Source organism: Salvia splendens, chromosome 21, assembly GCF_004379255.2.
Source record: "Salvia splendens isolate huo1 chromosome 21, SspV2, whole genome shotgun sequence".
NCBI classification, from domain to species: domain Eukaryota; kingdom Viridiplantae; phylum Streptophyta; class Magnoliopsida; order Lamiales; family Lamiaceae; genus Salvia; species Salvia splendens.
The window spans coordinates 8,192,157-8,212,379 of NC_056052.1; the positions used below are offsets into that span (position 1 = coordinate 8,192,157).

Sequence of the window (20,223 nt, forward strand, 5' to 3'; positions counted from 1 at the left end):
CGGTTGTGGGTCTTGTCCCACTTTTTCTGTCTGCTCTCTGGCAAGAGCACAACACCCACAGCTGTGCTCTTCCGCAAGGACGAGCACAATTAATTTAAAATTCAATTAAACAAAAACATTTCCATAATACTAAAATTCATATGCTTCGTAAGCGGCACGATGTTGTTCGTAGTATTCTTGTTCTTCGACCTCCGCTTCCGCCATGAGATGGGTGAAATCCATTTGAGGTTTTGAGTGAGGGATGAATGTGTTGATAGCTTGTATGAGAATTATGAATGAGAGATGATTTGATGTGATAAATGGATGATGAATGTGTGTATTTATAGATGATTTTGGGGGAAAAATAAAAAAAAATCCAAAAAATTCAGAAAAACGGGCAAAAAAACGGAAATATTTTTGGGATTTGGAAAATATTTTTTTATTTTTTATCATTATTTATAATTAAATAACGAATTTTAAATAAAAAAAATTCAAAGACAACGGCTATGCCGTTGCCAAATCACATGCCGCCACGTCACCTGCTCGTTGGCACGGCGCCAGCGCAGCGGCTGCGAGACACGTCCGTGCCAGCGGCGCGGACGGACGCGGGTTACAACGCCACCGTTGCGAATGCTCTAAGGGCCTTTTTATCTTCCCACACAAAATAGCTTATATTTGACTAGAATGAAGTTAACAACTAATTAAATTTTATTTTTCACTATCTATTTCGTCCAATTTACTACTCCCCTTGTCCCTTAAAAATTGGCACCATTTGACCTCGCACGAGTCTTAAGAAATGTAATAGAAAGTGAGTTGAAAAAGTTAGTGGCATGTGGGTCATACTTTTATAGTATTAATTTTAAAATAAAATGTGAATGAGAATGAGAATGAATTAGTGGAATGTGGGGTCTACTACCAAAAATGGTATAAATAAAATGTGACAAATTTTTAGGGACAGACGAAAAAAGAAATAAGTGAAAAATTTTCAGGGACGGAGAGAGTATATCACAATATATAAAAGTATCACACAACATAGTCGTCTTTTCCAATTTTATTGACAAATGAATAAAAAAAATTATATACGTTAAACTCGAATTCGAGATATTTAAACTATTTTTTAAGATAATAAAATTTATAAATCATTATATATGATGTTAGATTTTCCAAATATAGTACTATATATATTGTAGAGGGGTGTGGTTCGGTTCTAACTTTTCTAAAGTTGCTAACTTGATAACTCATCAATGCAATGTATTAAAAATGTCAACACGATGATACTGAAATGTCAATATAAACTTAAATTAATATTTTAATACATTATATTGATATTAATATTTAAATGTTAACACAGTTTATTAAAATGTCAACACAAATATGTGTTGACATTTTAATGTGATCGTGTTGATATTTTTAATACACCATATTGATGACTTAGCAAGTTAACAATTTAAGAAATGTTAGCATTTTAACATACCCGTATGGTTGATATACAAACTAGAAGATTAATCCAAATAAGCACTATTATCCAATAGCTAGCAGTTACGAGTTTCTCAGTCTCAACAACAAAATTTATTATATGAAAACAAAACTATAGGATAGTGTGCGCAAAAATATCATGCATGGATGAGAACAAGGCAAGAAAAATATCCCTCTCTGCAAAAGTAATTTGAGTGAAAACTTTGTCTTCTTCCGCAGTTAAATTCACACCACCAAATATACATTAACGAACTCACATAAACCATCAAAACCGCCCTCCCTTTTACCCCCACACACATATTCTACTCCCTCCTCCTCTCATTACATATCCCAATTATTTATTTTCAGATCTTCCTTATTAATTGTCTTAAGTACTTTATTTTTAAGGAGTATTATTTTTACTTTCACATTTTCTAGTTTCTAAAACCCGTATTAAATTAAAGTAAGACACATAATAAGCAATAAAAAGAGTGCAAATTTATACTTTCTTTGTCCCATAAAATTTGTCATTCTTTTTATTTTTGTCGATCTCATAAAATTTATTTCATGTCACTTTTTACCATTTTTTATAGTGAACCTCATATTCTACTAACTCATTCTCACTCACATTTTATCATAAAATTAATATATAAAAGTAGGATCCACATTTCATTATTTTTTCTAAATAACTTTCCATTATATTTATTAAAATCTATGTCCAATTAAAGTGTGGCAAAAATTATGAGACGGATGGAGTATTTATATGTAAGTCAAAATAGGACACATGATACAAGACGTAGTGAGTGCAAATTCATCCCACCTCAAAGAATAAAGGAAAGTTAAAACCAATATATGGGGTAAGTAGTTTGAGGCATTTTTGAAGTGAATACAAAACTAAAGCTGCGTGGGATTGACCTAGAATCAAATTAATATGTAATCGACGATCCTAATAAGCCGTATCAAAACCCAAAAATAGGCCGAGTTATAGCTCTATATATATTCAGTCCAACTATACATCAATATTATCTGGAGAGAGAGAAAAAAAATGGCTGCAGCAAGCGACCAAAGCAACGAGAGGTGCCACTACCAAGAGTGGATGCACCTCCAAGAGGAGGAGCTATCCGAGCTCACCCAAGCAGCAGCAGCAGCAGCAGCGTGCGCCGCCAACGACGCCGAGCTGAGCCGCCTCGTAGACAAAGTAATCCGCCACTTCGAGGAGTACACGCGTCAGCGCCACGTCATGGCCCTGGCCGACGTGTCGCCCTACTACGCCCCCACGTGGTGCACCTCCTTAGAGCGGTCCGTCCTCTGGATCGGCGGCTGCCGCCCCTCCTCCTACATCCGCCTCATCTACGCCCTCTGCGGCCTCGACCTCGAGTCCCACCTCTCCGACTTCCTCACCGGCGAGAGCAGCTTGGGGCAGCTCTCGCCGCGCCAGCTAGTCTCTGTCGACGGGCTCCACCAGCGGACCATCCGCGAGGAGAGGGCCCTGTCGACGAAGCTGGCGACGCTGCAGGAGGATCTGTTGGACAATCCGATTGCGGCGATGGTTGTGGCGGGGGAGGAAGGGGATGTGGAGGGGGCGCTGGATAAGCACGGGAGGGAGATGGCGGGGGTTATGGGGGAGGCGGATGGGCTGAGGGTGGGGACGGTGAAGGAGATAGTGAGGATCCTGACGCCGAGGCAGGCGGTGGAATTTCTGGCGGCGGGGAAGAAGCTGCGCCTCTGCATGAGGGAATGGGGGAAGAAGAGAGACCTTGATCATGGTAGACTAATTAATTAATTTTCACATTCTAATTTTCCGCCTCTATTATTATGTTATGTATATTTCGTCTACTTCTTCTACTGCATATTAATATTGCTCATCTTCTTCTTTTTAATTGCAGTACTTCAAATTAAAACTCAAAAAGAATTTAATCCAAAGAAATCAAGCCGAATGAATGTATTATCCGATAATGTAATACTCGTAATTTGTGCTTTTATCTGAAATGTGGTTAAATTCAGATAAATCTCTGAAGTTTTGTAAATAACTGTATCCTAATATAGTCAACCTCGCAAGTTCTGCAAATCACCAACTGTATCATAAGTTCGACGATTTTTTAAAATGTCTCATACGGCGAAATACTTCAATAAAGATCGGTTGCCTACGTGTCATTAATTATTCATATGCCACACTAAGTGATGTTGGGTTATTTGATAAAATTAAAAAAATACGTCTTCCCTCCCCGTTTTCCTTTTTAGTCCGTGTTTGAAAAGTACGAAATTTCTAACTTTGAAATTCATTTTTTTAATAGGGTGAGATTCATTCTCTACTAACAATACTTTAAAACCTTTTCTTTCTATCTTTCTCTTATTGTTTCATTATTTATTAAAATCCGTACCAAACCAAATGTTCATACTCTCAATCTAAAACATGTGATGGGGACGAAGGGAGTAATATACTCCACAAATTAAACTCTTAATCTTGAAAATACTGAATATAAAATGTGTATAATTATTGTTCATCATCTTCCTCTTCTTTTGCAAAGACGACAATAATGGTGGAGGGCGGCCGACAATCCACTGCAAAAAAAACTTATCTTTTAATGATGTAAAAATTGAGACACAATTACTAATATTTAAAAGTTTTTTAAAATAATTATAATTTAAAACGGAAAAAAGCGTTCCTAACTTGAGGGCAAATTATTTTCATTTTTCGTTTTTCTAGGATGCTTCTATATATGTCCTCTAATTTTAGTTGGAAGACCAACAATAAGAGCACTTTATGAAGTATGGGTAGTATAATTAGATATATATATATATATATATATATATATATATAGATATATATATAGTATCGTATTTTATAGCATTAAAAAGTGTTTTTAATACAATATTTTTTGTTGCAGTGATCGAAATTGTAAACTGAAAGAAACGATATATGGGTACAACTAGGTTTGATTATCATTTTCTCTCATGTTTATGTGCTAAAAGGAGCACAATTATATACAACTCAATGCTACAGCAGATCCCACTAATTATGGAGCTAATTACAAAGGATAATTTGACAGAATATACACTAACAAATGGGCATATGATAAATAATGATATTGTCAAATCCTTCATAAACAACACAAATAAAATTCATATTCTTAAAAAACGTTTTGCAAATACAAAACAATATTGTTTAAGTACTATTTTTCAACTGTCATATCACATTTTCCCAAAATTCGAGTTCATAGAATAGTTCTAAAAAATATCAGTATATTATAAACAAATATTTTACATCCTTCGTGTTTTTTTAGCAATTTAATTACAACCTTAAATATTATAAGCCGTGTTATGTTATACTCCATCCATCACAAGAATATGTAATCTTTTTTATTTAATTTATCCTATAAGAATATGTAATTTTTAGTTTTGGAAATTTTTTTCTCTTTAATATGGTGTGACTCATTCTTCACTTTAATTATTTTTTTATTTTCTTTTATTTTATTAAATTTCTATTAAAATTTATGCTAAATTCAAATTGCATATTCTTTTAGAACAAAGGAAGGAATAAGCCGCACTGATAACATGTCTGCTGACTTGCTAGCTAAGCTTAGTGGCCTGTTAGTAGCTATTTTGCCCTTTTCGAAAATTAAAGTAACAGATCAGCTCTTATGTTTGGTCCAATGTGAATTAAAGATTCAGGAATATATTTTTTATTTGTGCTGGTATCAATACAAAACTGCAAATGTCATCACTTTTAACAATATGTCAACTTAAACATAAGTAGTCCAAACCAAAATAAAAAAATTAATTCTCGCTCTACATTTAGTATCGGAAAAAGTACACTTGAACTGTTTTAAAAACATTATTATTTTTATTTTGTATTCTCCTAATAGTCAGAGTGAGATCGTGCGTATTTGTATCTTTTATACAGTATATATTATATGGCACGAGTAAAAACAGAGGTATGATATTTTCCGAAAATACGCCGTCACAAAACTTAATCGATAAGAAATGAATCTAATTTCAAAATAACTTAATCGATAAGAAATGAATCTAATTTTAAAATCATTTTGTTTGTTATCATAAATCTCGCCATTTAGTTCACCTATATGTCCTCCAATAAAATTCTAATGTCATCCAATGTTATGATGGTATTGATATATATGTTGTTGGTTACTAACAATATAATAAATGCTTTCATAAACTATATACGTGAGATTAGTGAAACGCAATAAATTGTAGGAATAATAAGAATTGAAAATACACAAGATAAGTATCAGAATTCCCGTGGCACAACTTCTTATCAAATCTTCGGTTATTAAATAAAATAACCATATTAAATGAAACATCAGTACTATAATAAAATGTTAAATAACCATATTAAATGAGATAGCATTACTCTAATAAAATGTTAGAATTAAATTTATGATTCACGCAACTTATACGTCTAGAATACTATTGGTAAACTTAAAGCAGAAGCGTACTTAGATTTAGATTTAGATTCAAGATGTTTATTGTTCTTGATCAATTCTGAAATACGAAATTACCTTTCATGTGATAACAATTTCACAGAGGATGTTTATATTTGTAATCTATGTTTGGTCAACATGAATGGAATTAATGTCACCTATTTGGATCATAATCCCGTGTTCACAGAACGAGTCCTCAACCTTTTTATAACTGTAGTTTCATCCATAACAAAATTGTCAAAATAGTATACACAATAGTCCTCACACTTTTATAGATGATTTTATAGATGATCGTTTGATCTTGTAAGTTATACATAATTTAGTCAATCACATAATCAGGTTATTTTGTACATAGTTATAACTATCTACCATTTTTATAGACTGTTTCAAATTTGGAAGTTTGTACTAACATATCACCAATAATAATAACACATGTAAAATGTGACTGAAAAGTCTCAAACTAACTCTGAAATAATTTGAATCTCGCCCTTTTATTAGAAATATATGACAAGATTAATGGCAACAAATGTAACCAACACCACATCCACATATATATGCATATAACTAGCAACATTCTTTGTTAGGCCCTTCCTAAGTAAGCTCATCCACAACAACATTAAATCAAATCTCATTCATTCATTCTACATCACTTACACCAACTCCAATCTAACAATACACAAACATTCGTTGCATAAAATTGATATTCTTACTATAATTACTCAACCCTATTCTCGGATTTTCCTTTCATAATAACCCATAAACAAACCTACCAATCCCCATTTTTATCCCATTTCATTCATTTTTCTTGCCAAGACAAAATCCCTCCAACCTTGCTTGCCTTTCACCCCATTAATTTTTCTATTTTCTTCTTCTTAGTGGGATGATAAAATCCCTACAAGAGCTCAAGAAATGGAGAACAAAGGCAACATTCTAATGCACAAGTACGAGATGGGAAAGGTTATAGGGCAAGGAACCTTCGCGAAGGTCCACCACGCTTGATCCCTGAAGACAGGCTCGAGCGTGGCGATCAAGATCTTTGACAAGGAAAAAATCAAGAAGGTCGGCCTCATCGACCAGATCACGCGCGAGATCTCTGTGATGCGACTCGTGAAGCATCCGAACGTCGTCCACCTCTACGAGGTCCTAGCAAGCAAATCCAAGATCTACTTTGTCATGGAGTACGTAACAAGGAGGACGCGGGCCACTGCTACTTCCAGCAGCTTGTCGCGGCCGTGGACTTCTGCCACAGCCGCGGCGTCTACCACCGCGACCTGAAGCCCGAGAATCTCTTGCTCGACTAGCAGGGGAGCCTCAAGGTGACCGACTTCGGTCTCTCTGCCCTCATCGACTCCAAGCGCCACGACGGCCTCCTCCACACCACGTGTGGGACCCCGGCCTACGTGGCGCCAGAGGTGATCAACAAGCGCGGATACGACGGCGTAAAAGTCGACATCTGGTCTTGTGGGGCAGGCCCGTCCCTTGGCCCGTGCGGCCTGTGCGACCGCACAGGGCCCCCAATTTTCAGGGGCCTCAAAAATATTTCAGCCCATATACATGTATTCCTATTTTTCAGCCCAACAAAGCTATTTCTCTTGTATAGCAACGCCCAGGCCTTTTTCTAGCACCGTGACTCCAATTCTGATCGGTTTCTTTTCCCGATCGTAGACCTAGGAGCAGCCTGTTCGTGTTCGGTGTTCCTCATCGACAAACGCCGCAACAGGGACCAGCTCACCAGAGCCATCATTGATCGCTTCTGCAGCGCCTGCCATCGTCGGCCATTGCGATTGGGAACGCATCAATTTGTCTTTTTTTCTATAGTATATTTCTTTAAAATGCATTGTTTTTTTTCTTTAATTATCATATAGCTTTAAAATGCATTGTCTTTTTTTCTATAGTGGTAGGCCTCATTTTAGATTTTTGCACAGGGCCTCTGATTTTGTCGGGACGGCCCTGTTGTGGGGTAATCCCTTTTGTCCTCTTAGCCGGATATCTTCCCTTCCATGACTCCAATTTGATGGAGATGTACAGGAAGATAAGCCGGCGGGATTTCGGGTGCCCGCACTGGTTCCCCCGGAGGTGAGGAAGCTCCTCACCAGGACCCTCGACCCTAACCGAGGATCACTATTACCAAAATCATGGAAAATTCTTGGTTCATGAAGCATGTCGAATCGCTGATCATCGTTGATGTTTCCGATTCAAGAGGGTGTGGATTCGGATTCGGAATCATGCGAAACAGGGATGGGGCAGGGGTGCATAACATGAACGCGTTCGACTTGATATCGATGACACCGGGGTTCGATCTCTCGGGATTGTTCGAGGGGAGGGTGTCAAAAAGAAGAGAATAACGGCTAGTACCAAGTTTCCATAACTTGGTAATTGGTATTACAATAAATGAGTGAACTTTCCTAGATACATTTAATTAGTGATAGTTCCTAGTGTAATGGTGGTATTTCCTATGGTTGTAATTCCCCTATAAAAGGGAACATGTGTAACCTATTCAAAAAATAACAGAAAAATACAATCAAAACCATTCTTCTATCTTTGCCACCATGTTCTACCTCCAATACAACGCCTCTCTAGATTACCATCTTTAAGATGGTATCAAAGCAGGTTGCAACGGTGTGGGACTCAGAAAATTCTCATCACCGTCCCGGTTATACCCTTCCCGGCCTTATACCTTTCCCGACCCTTTTATTTTAAACCTGCAAAATCAGAAATAAAGCCATGTCAGGATCTGACTCAGAAGCTACAAACACCAACCAACCATTAATGAATTTCTCAGGGGAATTCGCTGCCCAATTAGCCGAATTCCTTAGGCAAATCAATATACCACCAAAAGCTCAAGAACAGCCCCCTCCACCCTCAAATCAACCAGAATCATTGGGGGAGATACACCTTCAAACCAAATTGAATGGCGACAATTATTCCCTCTGGACAACTCTGATGGAACACGCAATCGGAGGGAAGGGTCTGTCGTCTCACATCAACGGAGTTACCGACCCTCCCCCAACTAGTGATCCCAGTTATCCGAAGTGGAAGCAGAGAGATCATTGCTGCTTCAACTGGATTATAAACAACATCGAAGCCAATCTTGTCAACGAAGTATCACAATACGCAACGGCCCGAGACCTATGGGAGGGTCTGGCCATTACATACGGGAGTGGAACTGATCCGTTCCAAGTTTCGGATCTGCACAGGCAAGCGTACAACATGAAGCAGAGGAATATGAGCCTTGAAAACTTATGGAATAAGTTCCAGAAGCTCTGGATTTCCATCGACGAAATGGATCCAAATCCGATGGATACTCCATCATCTATTCAGAAATACAACAGCAACACTCAAAGGCATAGATTATATCAGTTTCTATGGGCGTTGGATGAAAGATATGATGCATTAAAGAGGGAAATCTTAAACAAAGATCCACTACCCACTGTACAAAGCGCTTACGGATTGGTAAGACGCGAATCGGCTAATGAGCGGGTTTACAAACTCTCTGGAGATTCACAAGGAGCTGGAATAGGTGCCGGATTAGCAGCGATGAACCGGAGCCGACCACCACCGCCACCCAAGTTCTCTGCCGGATCTGCGACTCCAACCGACAAGAGCAAAATGACTTGCAGCCACTGTGGTGGGAAGAAGCACACGGTGGATACATGCTTCCACCTCCACGGATTTCCCGATTGGTGGGAAGACATGAAGAAAAGGCAGAACCGGAATCGGGGTGGAGGAGGCAGAGCAACAGCGGCGGTGACCGTTGGGGACCGAGCCACCAACACCGAGAGCTCGGCGGGCAACGTCGGTCAAGCCAACACGGTGGGGAACGGCGGCGGACAGCTTCCAGGTCCGGGTCGCCACAGCTTCGTCGCGACGGGGAACGGCGGGGATGAAAAAGCCGTCGCATCGGTCTCAATCGCCCGGGTCTGGTCGGAAGGTAACCCGGCGTCAACGGTGGCGTCAACGGTCACCAGCACCGACGGAACGACAGAGGCCGAATTGAGAGTTGGAGAGGAGAAGATGATTGAGGCGCCGTATGAAATTAGGGCTGAGGGATTTGGGGGTTATTTTAACAAATTTCAGAAATTCGAATCGCCCCCCCAGAAGTTTCCTAAATTCCCCCCCAACTCCCGAGTATCTAATCCTACCCGAAATCACCCCACTACTTCCTCACCTTTCAAATTTAACCCCAATACCACCACAAAACCCCAAACTTACCTCAACACTTCCGAAAATCCTAAAAATGCCCCAAAAATTTCCAAAAAATTCCCCGACAAATCAGACGGGCTAGTCTTTCAACCTAATATCCCGTGTCATAACCCTTTTAAAGCCTTAGCCTTTACCTCATCCACCACAGTCGAACAAAAGGAGCACAAATGGATTTTTGACTGTGGGGCTATTGACACGATCTCCTTCGATCCAAATGACTTCTCCACAATATCTAAACCGACTAAAACCTATGTCCAAACTGCCGGGGGGGATTTAGCTCGAGTCGAGGGGGCAGGCACTATCAATATTTCTCCAACTCTCCGGCTCTCTAACTGCCTCTTTGTCCCAACTTTTTCACACAAATTATTATCTGTTAGTCAGGTGACCAAGGAGTTAAACTGTAAATTACTGATGCAACCTCGTTTTTGCGTGTTACAGGATACCAAGACGGGGATGATAGTTGGGCGTGGCACTGAACGAAGTGGATTGTACTACGTGGATGAGATAGCTCAACAAAGTGCGGCATTACTAACCCGTGAAGCAACTACAACAAAGGCTTGGCTTTTACATCATCGGTTAGGACATCCTTCCATAGGATATCTGAAATTAATGTTTCCTAAGATGTTTTCTAGTGTGCACTCTCTTGATTGTGAAACTTGTCATTTGGCCAAGAGCCATCGTCATTCTTTTAAACTGAATAATACTCGAGTGTCTACCCCGTTTTCTCTGATTCACTCTGACGTTTGGGGTCCTGCCCCAATCAATGGGGGCCAGGGTCTCCGTTATTTTCTCCTGTTTATAGATGACTTTTCTCGTATGACTTGGGTCTACTTCTTAAAAAATAAGACTGAGGTTTTTGAAAAATTCACCCAATTCTACAGCATGGTCCAAACTCAGTATAAACAAAATATCCAAGTCTTACGGTCCGACAATGGGGGGGAATATTTAAATGCCAACATGAAATCCTTCTTTCTTGAAAAAGGGCTTATCCATCAAACTTCTTGTGCATACACACCTGAACAGAATGGGGTAGCAGAACGGAAAAATAGGTATATCCTAGAAATCACCAGGGCTCTCCTCATCGAGTCAAAAATCCCCACATCTTTTTGGCCAGAAGCTATAGCCACCGCTGTGTACCTTATGAACCGTCTTCCAACAGGTATCCTCAACTTCAAAACTCCCATCGATACTTTTATCAACCATGAAGCCATACAGAAACCAACCTATCTCACCCTTGACCCGAAAGTCTTTGGTTGTACAGTCTTTGTCCACATCCCGAAACATGACCGTACCAAATTCTCTCCTTGTGCCGTTAAATGTGTTTTTCTCGGGTATGGGGTCAATCAGAAAGGTTATCGGTGCTATGACCCTATAAATAAGCACATGTATACTACCATGAACTGTGATTTTGTTGAGGGAGAATACTACTATAGCCAATCTAGCGGTCAGGGGGAGAGCCAACCACATAGACCAATTAGCGACCCACTAAATTGGCTATACATCCCAACGGACGCAATCCATCAGCCGGAACCTATACTAGGGGAAACCGAGCAAGGGGGAGATGAGGGGAAGGAAAACAGACCTATCATTGGCACAGAACTCAACTTAAACGAGGAAACAAGCCATGCCAATGAGCTATCAAAATCCACTAGTCAGGCCGCAGAGTTTGGAGACATCACCCAACCATCAACTCCGTCTTCAAATCCTGAGGTAAACAATCTTGCTGAACTCAACATAGTTCCTTTAGAAATCACTAACACTTACAGTGAAGGCCAAGAAGGGGACAGTGAGAAGCGGTATGAACTGCCACACAGAAGTACAAGGGGGATCCCTCCCAAAAGATACTCTCCAGATTGGAAAGGAAGGAAAACAACGTATTCAATAGCAAACATAGCTCAAAGACACCTCACAGAGATGGCCAGAGCATTCGAGGTTGCCCTATATGAAGAAGAAGAAATTCCTCAGTCTTTCCAAGAAGCTGTTAAGCACAAACATTGGAGAGAAGCCATGAAAAAGGAAATTGATGCCCTGATCAAAAATGGAACGTGGGAAAAATGTAGTCTACCAGAAGGGAAGAAACCAGTCGGGTGTAGATGGGTGTTCACCATCAAAAGACGTGCAGATGGATCAATCGAGAGATATAAGGCGCGATTGGTGGCCAAAGGATATACTCAAGTGTATGGAATTGATTACGACGAGACTTTCTCCCCAGTTGCTAAACTTGACACGATCCAGGCATTATTGTCAGTTGCAGCATGTAAGGATTGGTCGCTACATCAATTTGATGTGACAAATGTATTCCTCCATGGAGAATTAGGTGAAGAAAATGAGGTCTATATGGCAGTTCCACCTGGATTTGAGACCGAATTTGGTTACAGGCAAGTGTGCAGATTAAAGAAAACTCTTTATGGCTTGAAGCAGTCCCCAAGAATCTGGTTTGGAAGATTTTGCCAAGCAATGGTCAAGCATGGGTTCAAACACAGTCTTTCTGATCATACGCTTTTTAAAAAAAAGAGAGGAGATAAGATAACTTGTCTCATCATCTATGTCGATGATATGATCATCACAGGGGATGACACAGAAGAAATCAACAACCTCAAGATCAATCTGTTTAAAGAATTTGACATGAAAGATCTCGGCCTCTAAAATACTTCTTAGGAATTGAAGTGCTCAGGTCGAATCATGGAATATTCTTAAGACAGAGAAAATATGTCCTCGACATGTTGGCAGAAACTGGCCTCTTAGATTGCAAGCCTGCTGACACACCAATGATACCGAATCATGGGCTAAAAATTGTTGAGGGAGCTGAACCTGCAGATCGAGAGAAATATCAAAGGTTAGTAGGGAAATTACTCTATCTGTCGCACACCAGGCCAGACATTGCATATGCCGTAGGAATTGTCAGCCAGTTAATGCACCAACCACAAGAAGAACACATGAACGCAGCCTTACGAATAGTAAGATACCTCAAGGGCACAACAAATTATGGAGTGTTCTTAAGAAAAGGAAAGGACCTTGAAGTAGATGGCTATACAGATGCCGATTGGGCAAGTAATCCAGTCGATAGAAAGTCAACCGGTGGATACTTTACCTTCATCGGAGGCAACCTAGTTACTTGGAGAAGTAAGAAGCAAAAGGTTGTAGCCTTATCAAGTGCTGAAGCAGAGTTCCGAGGCATCAAGAGTGGACTCATGGAGATCATATGGCTTAGGAGATTACTTACTGAGATCGGTTTTCCCCCAAACCGAAAGAGTAAGTTATTCTGTGACAATAAAGCGGCAATCAGCATATCAGAAAATCCAGTACAACATGATCGAACCAAACACGTTGAAGTCGATCGCCACTTCATTAAAGAAAAATTGGAAGGTGGAGTCATAGAATTCCCGTTTGTGCGATCCGAGGAACAATTGGCTGATATCCTAACCAAAGCAGTGAATCCCAGAATTTTTAGAGAAGTTTTGGCCAAGTTGAACATTGGAGATACCATTGCTCAACTTGAGGGGGAGTGTCAAAAAGAAGAGAATAACGGCTAGTACCAAGTTTCCATAACTTGGTAATTGGTATTACAATAAATGAGTGAACTTTCCTAGATACATTTAATTAGTGATAGTTCCTAGTGTAATGGTGGTATTTCCTATGGTTGTAATTCCCCTATAAAAGGGAACATGTGTAACCTATTCAAAAAATAACAGAAAAATACAATCAAAACCATTCTTCTATCTTTGCCACCATGTTCTACCTCCAATACAACGCCTCTCTCGATTACCATCTTTAAGAGAGGGAGCCAGGGGAGGGACCACGAGTGGTTCACGACGAGGGAGCCGCCGGAGACGGTGGTGTCGAGGCTGGAGGAGCTGGCGACGACGGAGAGCTTCAGGATTAGGAAGAAGGATGGGGTGGTGAAGATGCAGGGGGGGAGGAAGGGGCAGCTGGGGATAGACGCGGAGATTTACGAGGTGGCGCCGTCGTTCCATATGGTGGAGGTGAAGAAGTCCTCCGGCGACAGCTTGAGTATGTGAAGTTTTGTGATCAAGAATCGAAGCCTTCGTTTAAGGATATAGTGTGGAGTTGGGAGGGGAACAACCCTTCTTAGTGAATGTATTTAGTTTGTACATAATTGATTGATTGAATCTTCATTACTTTTACTTTCTTGGAAGAGTATGAACTAGCAACTTTATCTTATTAGATGCTAGAGTTTATGTATAATCAATCCAGACAAAATGCCTTCCTAGAATAACCATCTCTTCTCTATGGAGAGAACTAATGCAGTGTAAAAAAATGAAGCAATTTAGCGCATTCTAGCATTCTTTAATTTAAGTACTACTCGTATTTACTATCCCATTAAAAATTAAATTTTTTTCTTTTCGAATTGTCCCATTTAAAATGAAACGTTTCCTAAAATAGAAACAACATCATCTCTATTTTTTTTCCTACTTTACTCTCTTTTGTTTAACTCCTAAAACAACTCTGCATAAAATCTCGTGCCGAAATTCAAATGTTTCATATTCCTTCCGTTCCATAGTAGTGGAGGCGTTTCTTTTCGGCACGTGATTTAAGAATAATTGTGTTAAGTGAGTTAAGTAAATGAAGAATAAAGTAGGAAATGAAAATGGTAGAGAGATGAAGAGAGAATAAAGTAAGAAATAGTAAAATAAGTGAGAAGTAATGTGCATACTTTTACTAAAAAGAGAAATGAGTCTATTATTATAGAATGTACCAAAATGACAAAATAACTCTATTATTATGGAAAGGAGGCAGTATTAATTAGGAGGGAGGGAGTATATTTCTGCAATTCAAGTTTGTTTATTGTTATTGGGCTTAAAAGGGAGAGAAATGAAGTGAAAGGCACTCTTTTGAATTCATGTTATGGGCTGTAAATGGCCCATAATATATTTGATTTGGGTGTGAACTAAATTCAGCCTACAAGAATCATGAATTGGGTTTCATTCTTGAGAATCATAAATTCAGTCTCTTTGAATTGAGTTAAAATCATCTGATTTAGCCTATCGACATGAGTCAAAACTGTTTGAATTAGCTACTCGACACCAGTTAAAAATGTCTGACTCAACTCTTCGATACGAGTAAAAACTGTTTAATTAAGCTCTTTGAAACAAGCCTAAACTTTCAATGAAGAACTGAAAAACTCCTTAATACGAGCCTAAACTATATTGACATGTTTTGCAAGCACTGTCCATTTCGAGTCATTCTATCACAGTTCACGTTTTCGAAGTCAATTGATGTAACTGTATCAATTCAAATTATGAAAATGAATGATTAGAAATTGGAATTTTACTTTAAATCTAAATATTTTTGTTATGTAAAAATTTTGAAATTGAAGAATAAATAGAAACCCCTAATTTTAGGTTATCTAACTCACCTTTATTAGAAAAACATCGTGACAACTGACAACACACGAAGATAAAGGCCTATAAAAACATTCTAGTCTGAATCTTGGCATATGGCTGTCAGTGGAATTAATCCTTTAATCCTCTTTATGTTTTAATGCACATTCATAATATTTAAAACATAATCATAAATCATTTGTAAAGCCAATGTTGTCTTTGTTATTCTTTGGCTGCTTTCTTTTTCTTGTCCACTTTTTTCACTTTAAAAGTGCCACATGCATAAAAAGCTTACTTTACAGTATTTAATCATTGATAAGTTTAAAAAGATGAACAAAAATTAATGTCAAACTACATCTTTTTGACTGGCTTTAAGCAGTTTAGGTAATGATGTGCTGCAGAAATGAACAGCATCATCAAGATTTGGGAATGAACTTAAAAACAACTCAAAATCATCACATCTATAGGCCTGCACATTTGGGATTTGCCAACTAATTAACTTCTTACACTTTTTTTACTCCCTCCGTCCCAAAATAAGTGAGTTACATTTCTTTTTGGGATGTCCCACTATAAGTGGGTCATTTCCCCTTTAGTAAAAAAACATTTTTCTTTACTTATCTACTTTTTCTCTCTCTCATACTTTACTCTCTCTAATTTAACTCTTTAAATATCAATTCTTTAAATCCTGTGACCAAAAGAAGTGTTTCGCTTATCTTGGGACGGAGGAGTCCATAAATGATAAGATAAAAAAATAAGAAAAAGTTGCCATAAATGGATATTTACTATTTGTATGGGACGGACAAAAAAAGAAATTCAGTCTATTTCTATGGAAAATAGGGTTTTTACTCCAAACCAAAAATGAGATTGGTTTTAGAGTACCATTGAAGGTAATTATCTTTCCTATTTTAGGTTTTAATGTACCATTAGAGATGATCTTAAAAGGCGTACCAAAAAATGTGAGCAATTTTACTTTTTCTAACCATTTGCACTAAGTTTAAATCTATTTTAGTATGAATGTTACATTTAATAGTGATTTCTCTCCAATTCTCTTTTTATACTCATAAACTCAAATTTAAAATAGTATTCTCTATTCACTTATTTTTTATATTCACAAAATTTGAAAAAATGGTTTGAATTTATTTTAGTATAAACCCAAAAATAAGTATATTTGGCTCACTCAAAATGAGATTAGTTTTGGAGTACCATTCAATTTATTTGCCTACTCTATCTTAAGTATAGAGTATCATTGAGGATGATCTAACTATTGAGCCTCCAAGTGAACCTAGTTTATTTTTTTTTAAATGAAGTATTTATTTAAAAGATAATTTGCTTATGAGTTCCTGAACATTCGCCAAATTTTGATTTTGCATATCATTTTTAAAATCTGCATCTAAATTATTAAACTATTAATTTGTTCTGATTTTGCAATCTAACAATTAACATCTTTTTATTTCGCAACAGTCAAAATTTTAATGCTAACATAGAGCTTGATGGATTAGTTAGTTGCACTATACAATATTGACTAAAACTATGCTAAGTTTTAGGTAGCGAAACAATATCATATTGTCAGGGATGAACGCAAAAATATTTATTGATGGTGGCTGTGATTTCTAAATTTTATTTTAAAATATATTTTTAGGTAATTTAGATCATCTGTAAATGCTTTTACATATACTAACTTACACTAAATTTAAATAAATTTTAAAAGAAACTAATAGAAAAAAAGTTTTAAAAAAAATTAAATTCAGTGCGGGCTTTAGCCTTTAGCCCCTCCTCGTCTCCTCCCTTCCACTTGGGACCGCCCGTGCATATTGTACTGTATTAAATAATTTATTTGTTGAATTACTCCCTCCGTCCCGTGTTACTTGCACTTATTTCCTTTCTGGGCGTCCCAAGTTATTTGCACTCTTTCCATTTTTAGTAAAAAGTATCACCTACAGCCGCAATGGTTCACTTTGCTATACACTCATTCCTTAATCTCCGTGCCGAAAAGCAAACGTGCGAGTAGCACGGGACGGAGGGAGTATTATTCATGCTAACCATATTCTAGATAAAATTGCGATTGGTTGCAAAATAAGAAAACAAATAATGCATAAATTTAAAGTTGTATGCAAAATTAGAGTTTGCATATTAGATATTTGTAGAAAAATATCCCTTTTAAAATGAAAGATCTAACTCATATTGCGAAACTAAAACTTTTAAGAGGCATGGTTGCTTTTGCAACTGGATTCAAAAGTAAGACCATAAAATATACTCCTTCCGTTCCCTCGTAGTTGATGCAAAATTTTTCGGCACAGAATTTAAGAAAGGAACGTTGAGTGTGTTAAATAAATAGATAAAAAAGTAAGAAAGAGAAAAAGGTAGAAAGAATAAAGTAAAAAAGTGAATAAAGTACAGAGAATGTAAAGTAAGAGAGAGAAAAAAATTATATATGAAAATGACTCAACTAAGAGAGAACTTTCCGAAATAGAAAAATGACAACTATTAGAGAACGGAGGGAGTATATAATATAGTTAACCACTTTCATATGCGATAGTATAATTTTAAATATATAGGCAAAATTCGTGTAGGATTCCGACAGTGTCTCATATTTCTAAACTCGATCTAAGGCCATCCACTACGTTGTCTCTATACCGTCCCTTAATTACTATTTGACCACTATTTGAGGGCTCCACTGTCCTTTTTTCCTCCATCCCTTAACTAAGGGACGGAACCTGCAACGCTCCGTCCCTTAACCATCCCTTATTTCGTCCCTTAATTACTATTCATTCAATTTCATTTTTTATTTTTTTTTCCAACCCAATTCAATTTAAACAAACACAATTCATTAAAATTAAAACCACATTACAGCATAAAATAAAAATACAACTTAAAATTTAAAAAAAAAACATAATTAAAATCTTGAAAAAATAAAAATGACATAATTTAAAATACAATTTTATATGGACATCCTGAATGTTTTATGATGTTTCACTTTCGATGTGGGACAAAATCATTCTTGGATGTCTCTATAAAAGAGAAACAACCAAGAATGATTTTGTCCCACATCGAAAGTGAAACATAAAACATTCAAGGATATCTCTATAAAAGAAGAACAACCAAAAATGATTTTATCCCACATCGAAAGTGAAACATAAAACATTCAAGGTTGTCTCTATAAAAGAGAAGCAACCAAGAATGACTTTGTCCCACATCGAAAGTGGAACATAAAACATTCAAGGTTGTCTCTATAAAAGAGAAGCAACCAAGAATGACTTTGTCCCACATCGAAAGTGGAACATAAAACATTCAAGGTTGTCTCTATAAAAGAGAAGCAACCAAGAATGAGTTTCATAAATTCGCAAGCCCATCAAATATATGTGGGCTATTACGAATTTCTTGTATTTAATTATTTGTAAAAAATGTTTTTAAATATAAAAACAATTTTTATAAATAAAAAGTTTTTTTTTTTTAAATTCAATTTTTTTTAAAAAAAATGATTTATTGCGTCATCCGTGACGACGCCCACTCGCGGGCCAGCGAGTGGGCGTCACGCATGCATCGGGGGCGCGCCACGTCGCCCGGGCGCGTGACGGGCCGGCGCGTCCCTTGTCTCGTGGATACGGGCTACGGGACGGGCTGGGGACGGGCTACGGGACGGGACGAACGTTGCAACGCGTCCCGCGGCGGAACCGTCCCTCCGGGACGGAACGCGAGCCGCGCGCGGGACGCATAGTGGATGCTCTAAAAATTGTTCCATCCCAGATTTGCAACTATTTTAAAAGGTGTTTTTTATTTTTCTGAATGTCGTATGATTATTTCATCTGGACCCAAATATCGTACCATAGACTATAATTAGTTTGAACTCGAACTTCGAGTAATCGACTCAATTTCACTCTTAGCAGCTTTTTGGTTCACAATGGCACTCAAACAATGTGTTGTACAAAGTGATGAAGATGCAAAGACTTGTCATTTTCTCATCAAAGACAATTTGGATTATGAATACAAACCTAGTTTCTGCTGCTCACTTGCCATTTTACTAGATTTGATGAAATGTAGCGCAAATCAAAGCACCCAACATTTCAATTATTTTTTAGTTTCTTCTATGGCTTGATCCCCAATATGGAAAACCCTAATTATTTTCTACATTTCATGTGCTAACATTTCCACACGAACGAAAAAAGGTAAAATACTACGAGCACTTATCAAGAGTATGAAAAATGTTTAATACTATCACTCAAAATTAAAATTTATGAGAGAACTACAAATTTAGTCCCTAAGTTATATAGTACTATCTTCGTCCCACAGTAAGTGTCACATTTTGCCATTTTGGTCCGTCCCACAATAAAAGTCACATTTCACTTTTACCATAAATGAGAAGTAGACCCACATTCCACTAACCAATTCTACTCATATTTTATTATAAAACTAATAGATATAAGTGAGACTCATAATCCACTCACTTATTCAACCCATTTTTATTTACATTTGTGGCACCTAATGTGAGACGGAGATAGTAATATTAAAGGCGTCTTCATTTTTTAACTTGGTAATATTAAAGGTAGTCCTTATTTTTTGAAAACATGCTCAGACATGTCTAACTTTTAATGTACTCTCTCCCCCCAAATTTCGTCATTGTTTAACCGGACACGAGTTTTAAGAAATGTAATAAAAAGTAGGTTAAAAAGTTGATATGACGTGAATCATACTTTTAAAGTATTAGTTTTATAATGAAATGTGAGTGAAAATAAGTTAGTGAAATGTGGAGTTCACTACTAAAAATGGTAAAAAGGTGAAATGTGACAAATTTTATGGGATAGACG

The 20,223-nt window shown here is 37.6% G+C and overlaps 2 protein-coding genes and 1 pseudogene across 3 annotated transcripts; 2 read left to right on the forward strand and 1 right to left on the reverse strand.

Annotated features, from left to right (window-relative positions):
* The first annotated feature begins 2,479 nt into the window (after window positions 1-2,479).
* On the forward strand, window positions 2,480-3,347 carry LOC121784534 (protein DOG1-like 1). Its single transcript, XM_042182688.1, has one exon. It carries the CDS (start codon window positions 2,480-2,482, stop codon window positions 3,215-3,217), a length of 738 nt encoding a protein of 245 aa, XP_042038622.1. The 3' UTR covers window positions 3,218-3,347.
* A 3,438-nt stretch (window positions 3,348-6,785) lies between these two features.
* LOC121784157 lies at window positions 6,786-14,172 on the forward strand (annotated as a pseudogene).
* On the reverse strand, window positions 12,728-13,749 carry LOC121784711. 2 transcript variants are annotated; one of them, XR_006046766.1, is made up of 2 exons: window positions 13,094-13,749; window positions 12,728-12,890 (listed from the first exon to the last, which is right to left on the reverse strand). XR_006046766.1 is itself a non-coding variant. In XM_042182923.1 (2 exons), exons 1-2 carry the CDS (start codon window positions 13,564-13,566, stop codon window positions 12,750-12,752), a joined length of 537 nt encoding a protein of 178 aa, XP_042038857.1. In that variant the 5' UTR covers window positions 13,567-13,749; the 3' UTR covers window positions 12,728-12,749. The 2 variants fall into 2 exon arrangements, 1 of the variants encoding a protein (XP_042038857.1); XM_042182923.1 differs by having other exon boundaries at window positions 13,171-13,749.
* Window positions 14,173-20,223: the final 6,051 nt, after the last annotated feature.